The sequence below is a fragment of the Quercus lobata genome, chromosome 5, assembly GCF_001633185.2.
Source record: "Quercus lobata isolate SW786 chromosome 5, ValleyOak3.0 Primary Assembly, whole genome shotgun sequence".
Lineage (NCBI taxonomy): Eukaryota > Viridiplantae > Streptophyta > Magnoliopsida > Fagales > Fagaceae > Quercus > Quercus lobata.
In genome coordinates, this window is record NC_044908.1 from 74,589,255 (window position 1) to 74,594,660 (window position 5,406).

Consider the following 5,406-nt stretch of genomic DNA (forward strand, 5'->3'; position numbering starts at 1 on the left):
ATCGGCAAAGGTCACAACGTGGGCCACCGCATGGTTGGCTGAAGCTTCACACGGCCACTCTCTCATCTCTCATCTCTCATCGTGGATCGACGAGCTGGGTTTGGATCGGTGGACTGGGATCGGTTGATGGTGGGTTTGAAACGGTGGATCTATTGATTGGTGGGTGGATCAGTTGGGTTGATCATTGATAACTCCGATGGTGGCTCCGATGATGATTTTTTTTGAATGGGTTTGCTCCGGTGGGTTTCAAATCAACGGCGTGGGTTTCTGATCGGTGGCTTGGATTTGCTGATCGGTGGCTTGGGTGGTGGGTGTAGTGGTTGTTGTTGGCTCCAACTGGTTTGATGGTTTGTGTGTGTGGCTCTGTTAATGGTTTGATGGTTTATGTTTGTGTGTGCGGCTTTGTTGATGGTTTGATGGTTTGTGTGTGTGTGGCTCTGTGTATGTGGTAATGGGTTTGGCTAGGTTGATCGGTGTATCATGGGTCTGTGTGTGTGGCTCTGTGTGTTGAACCAGTGCTAGAGGTTGAGGGAGAGAAAAAATACTGTTGGAAAGCCCAGGAAAATCGAATCAAAGTCTTAAAAAAAGTGACAATTGGAAAGAAATAATAAAGAAAGATTAAAAAATAATATTTTAATAAAAATAAAGTTTTGGGATGCTGAAGGTATTGTAAAATAGTATAGTATAAGTAATAAAGTGGTTTTTTGAAATGATAAAATAGAATACAGTAGCATTTCCTGATGCTGATGCTTTTATAAACACATTCCCATGTGCTTCCTTAGGCGATGTGGGATTCCATGAAATGTAAGAACACCCTTTTTGGGTCACTACACATATACCTTACAGCATAACCTAGTTAGAGCAACCTCCACATCAAATTGCTTATTTGAGTCAAAGAAAGAACCACAATATTTGGTAAGATGACATAGGCAAAAGGTTAATAAAGAAGTTTAAAAATATGGCATAATTTTTCATGTGTCAGTTAGCCACTATAACGCGGAGCCTTACAAATACCCAAAAGGAAATGAACTGTACAGCTCCTTGACCCTCTGGGGAACAACAGTATCTGTTCAAAAATTTCCTTTTGCTTCTTCTCTAAGTCCCCATGGAATTCGAAATAAAATTCATCGCAGATAATGACAATCCTCTCCAAAACTGACGCACTTCCAAGTAAAATCTTTACTGCATGCATCTCTTTTTCAGCTCCACGAAAGCCAAAAATTTCGATAGTCTCGAGGTTTGTCACGAAACATGAAGGCACTGGGTTCATTATCAAATCATGATTTCCACAATATGTGGGTAGGCAGACCTGCTACATGGTGACCAAACAACACAAAATTAGCTGCAATGTTGATTCAATAGTGGTCAGGCATTATGATACAAGTTGCAGTTCAAATAATGCTACCGTCCCAAAACTAAGATAGTTAAGACATGGAGAGTTCCGGATTATGGTCAGCAGTGCCTCAAGATCAAATTCTATTGGAAACCCACTTTCGACATTGAGACGGGTCAATTTATAAAATACAGGCAGATGGGCAAATAACTCTTTTGCATAACTGAGAACCTATGATAACAGAAAACATCACAACCAAAAAGTTTCTGGTGAGCCTCATAATAAGCGAAAGGAATGGCTGCTACAAAGGGATACATTCATTCATGTAATGAGCAGTTGGAAACATACCTCAAGAGCATCAACATCTAGTGTCAGCTTTTCCACATTACCAAGCCCGCTAAGAAGCTTAAATACACGATGAGCATCTAGGAAATCATATTCTGCGTCTCTTTTGTTCAATTGAATAGACGCATCAACTATTGAGGATGGGTTGTAGAAGCAATAATCATTTATGAGTTGACCATCAAAAGAAAAGGATTTCAAACTAGTTCCAAAAATCACAACTTGACAACCATTAAAATCATTCTGATCATCTGCCTCAGCATTCATGTCATCTTTATCATCATTTTCATCATCTAATAGGTAGGTATCAGTTATGAAAAACCTTTGAAGCATAGGAGAAGAGATACAAACAGCCTTGACATTTTTCCAAATGCAGTCAATTATAGATAAGTCCTCCAGGATTGGGCAACCCGTAAAGAGCTGTTGTGTTGAATGATCATCGGAAAATATAACTTTCTCAAGAGCCAAAAACTTGAGACTAGAAAAACTAATGCTTGAAGGAAGCTTGAGAGAGTGGAACGTGTGAAGTATCAATACTTCTAATGATTCACAAGTAAATAAGCAAGGCGGCAATGCTAATGGTTCTTGAAAGTTTATAAGATACAGATCTAACTCTTGAACCTTATGCTTCACAACAGAACTGTAAAATATTAGCATTGATACATCATGTTGAATATGCTAGTATAAATGTGGGAGCGAAAGCATAAAGTATAAAACACAATAACACACGAGGGTTACGTGGTTCAGCCTAACGGCCTACATCCACGGAGGAAACCCTAAAGGGTTACATTAATAATATATTAGAGTGTAGTACAAATCCTGTGTTACAATGAATCATAACATGTGTATATATAGTAGACTAAACCCTAGACTAATAGACTTCTAGTACAAGTAGGAGACTTGGCTTGCATACAAAGTAGAATTAGGCTTGGGCCTATGCTAATGGGCTAATATATCTCTAACAAACAAATCCAGGCATTAATGCAAGATGTATCATATTGCACATTACATGACAGAGAGAATTTTTTTATATCTGAAGGATCATGAAGCGCAAGCACTCTTTCCACAAATTTCATGAACATCATCCTCCTATCCAGTGCCCCTTCATCAAAATCGAGTTTGGGGATGGATGTCCATAGGTATTTCCATCTTTTTGATAATATGCTTGTTCTAACAGCTTCTTCGGTTGAAAGGTATGACAAAATGTGCTGAATAATTGGGTCAGGTAAATCGTCAATTTGCTTTCTTCTCTTCTTAGCATTCTGTTTCTTTCTGAACTTTCGGTTCTTGCCACTGTTTAATGGAAAGCTTACATCCATAATTTTGCAGATTTTCCTACACCACATAACCAACTGTCAGATTTGTCTTTAAATTTCACAGCAGCAACTTTTGACAGTCTGAAAAGAGTTTTAAAGTAGAATAGGATGCTGGATATGCCATAAAAATATAGATTCCTCAAACAAATTTTAGAGACTCCTTGTGAATCCCTCTAAATCACAATGAAAATTTTTAAAATGGGAAAAACTAATGTTGGAAAATGTTCAACATTCTTCATCCTACCCAACTTTATTTATTTATTTATTTATCCTCTTCCCTCTGCTTCTCTTTTCCCACAACAAATGGATGAAAAGCAAAAGCAAACCTCAATACTCATTTCTCACACCCAATGCATTTACAGATTATCATGAATACCCACAAAGGTTTTCAACGCCTAAACTTTCTAAGCAAAGTGAGTGAACACATCCTTTAAAATTGCTCAATAAAAGCCACCATTACCATCAAAACTAAGCTCAAAGCCACACATTTTAGCAATTTTTATTCATTTGATGAAAAAAAAATGCATTATAAAATGAAATTATAGCATAGAAACTGACCTGAAAGAGCACTCTTATTCCTGGTCTGAATGTAACCCAATTCCTAAAAGTTCAAAGAAGTTCTTGGTTTGGGATTTGACCTTTTTAGTGGAACCCAAGTTAGAGTAATCTTCCACAGAGCTCTGTTTGGAAACTCAATTCCATAAAAATCAGAACCTTATTTCCTGTAGAGCTTTGAAGTGTGGGAACAAATATACAACAAAGCCCTTTGTTTTCCTACATTTTAATTTTTAGGACCATGCTTCCGACTTCCGAGTTCTGACACTGATCATTTTTTATTCTTTGAATTTTTTTGAATCGGAAATCAGAAAAGCCCTTATTGGAACAGTAATGACCTCTTATGGCGATATTATCGCCACTAAAGCTACATAGTTTTTTTTTTTTTTCCTATTATTCAAAAGTTTTTTTTTTAATTAAAAAAAAATTGCCTAATTTAATTAACTTACCTCTTTTTTCTTTTTCTTTTTTTCTTTTTTGAAGCCAAAATCAACCTTCATCCATGTAGAAATAGATAGGGAATCCAAATACAAAGCCTCTAAGACTGGTGGTGGTGAATCTTTTAACCATACAATATCTTCATCTATTTGCCTAGCATGGCGAGATAAGGACTGTCCAACATTGTTTGCACTTTGTCTAATACTCTTTATTTTCACATGCCTAAGACCCCTTGCAATACATCGAATGTCATCATAAATATAGCCCAGCTAAGACAAGTTGATCTATTGTGAGGTGATGGACTGCATAACGTTGATGTTGTCTCCTTCAATGACTAATTTAAAGAAACCAACTTCCACCACGAACTCCAGAGCTTTCCTGCATGCCAACACCTCTGCCTCCTCACTATCAGTCATCATTGGGCCTTTAGACGATAGCGCTACCATAACCTCTCCTTTGTCATTCCGAATAACCGCTCCAATTCTAGATGCTGTCATGACTACAAATACTGCTGCGTTAAAGTTAAGTTTGTAGAAGGATCCCTCGGGTGGTTGCCACACCTGTGTTTGTCCGTTTGACACCCAAACCTCCAGCTAGGTTTATGCCCCTTTATACTCATCTATGTAGATCCAGGCTCTTGCATTAAGTCGAGCTAGTTCCTGTAGTTTGCTCCCATGCAGAACCTGTTGGATAAACATAGTTTGTATCGCATACAAAACATACGCAATGAAAAATTAACGAATCTACTTCATTCGTAATTGATAACATGTACTATGTAAATTTCAAAATTTAAGAATAAGAGAGTGTACCTTGGTGTGGAGAAATTCAAAACCAAATATTAGAAGTACTTGAGAATACTTTTAATCTTCACTCCAATTCCACTTATGCCAAAGAAGTGTGGTCTCTCAATCAGTTTATACGTATGTGTTCAAGGGAGAATAAGAGAATGGTTTACACTTACATACACACCATTTCATTTTCTTATAAAACTCTATATGTTTCTCTCCTTATATATAACTGATTATCTAATTGGACTAGCATTTTGAGCCATTTCAATTGGGCTTTAGTATATGGCTTGGAATGGGATCAAAAGGGACAAATAAGACACTAGCTTCAATGGGTTTTGGGCCTTTCTGTCAACTCTTGACAAGCCCAAAATTACCATTAATTATATTTAATATCACTATATAAATATAATTGCATTTTAGTTCTTATTAATAAATTATATCTCAAGACTTTATTATACATTTAACCCCTTCATAAAAATATTTGTAGTAATACAAAGTCATGAATGTTAACTGCTACTTTGAATATTACTATATCTTAATTCTTGAGTACCCGGTTCAATCCTTTAAGTTATTCATCATATATTTATGAAATCTAATTTCATAAATATATATTTTAGTAACTTCTTACTAAATT

The 5,406-nt window shown here is 36.4% G+C and overlaps 1 protein-coding gene across 1 annotated transcript; it reads right to left on the bottom strand.

Annotated features, from left to right (window-relative positions):
* Positions 1 to 856: 856 nt before the first annotated feature.
* LOC115991120 (FBD-associated F-box protein At5g22730-like) lies at positions 857 to 4,481 on the bottom strand. Its single transcript, XM_031114866.1, has 5 exons — positions 4,288 to 4,481; positions 2,756 to 3,010; positions 1,682 to 2,315; positions 1,406 to 1,564; positions 857 to 1,309 (listed from the first exon to the last, which is right to left on the bottom strand). Exons 1-5 carry the CDS (start codon positions 4,479 to 4,481, stop codon positions 983 to 985), a joined length of 1,569 nt encoding a protein of 522 aa, XP_030970726.1. The 3' UTR covers positions 857 to 982.
* Between the last annotated feature and the right edge of the window lie 925 nt (positions 4,482 to 5,406).

Bases quoted from the DNA above. Each gene is read 5' to 3' on its own strand.
- LOC115991120 (XM_031114866.1), bottom strand. From the start codon at position 4,481: ATGACAGCATCTAGAATTGGAGCGGTTATTCGGAATGACAAAGGAGAG. The intron at 3,011-4,287 runs GTCCATCACCTC...TATGTGGTGTAG, and splicing joins GACAACATCAACGTTATGCA to GAAAATCTGCAAAATTATGG. The intron at 1,310-1,405 runs GTAGCATTATTT...ACCATGTAGCAG, and splicing joins ACTATCTTAGTTTTGGGACG to GTCTGCCTACCCACATATTG.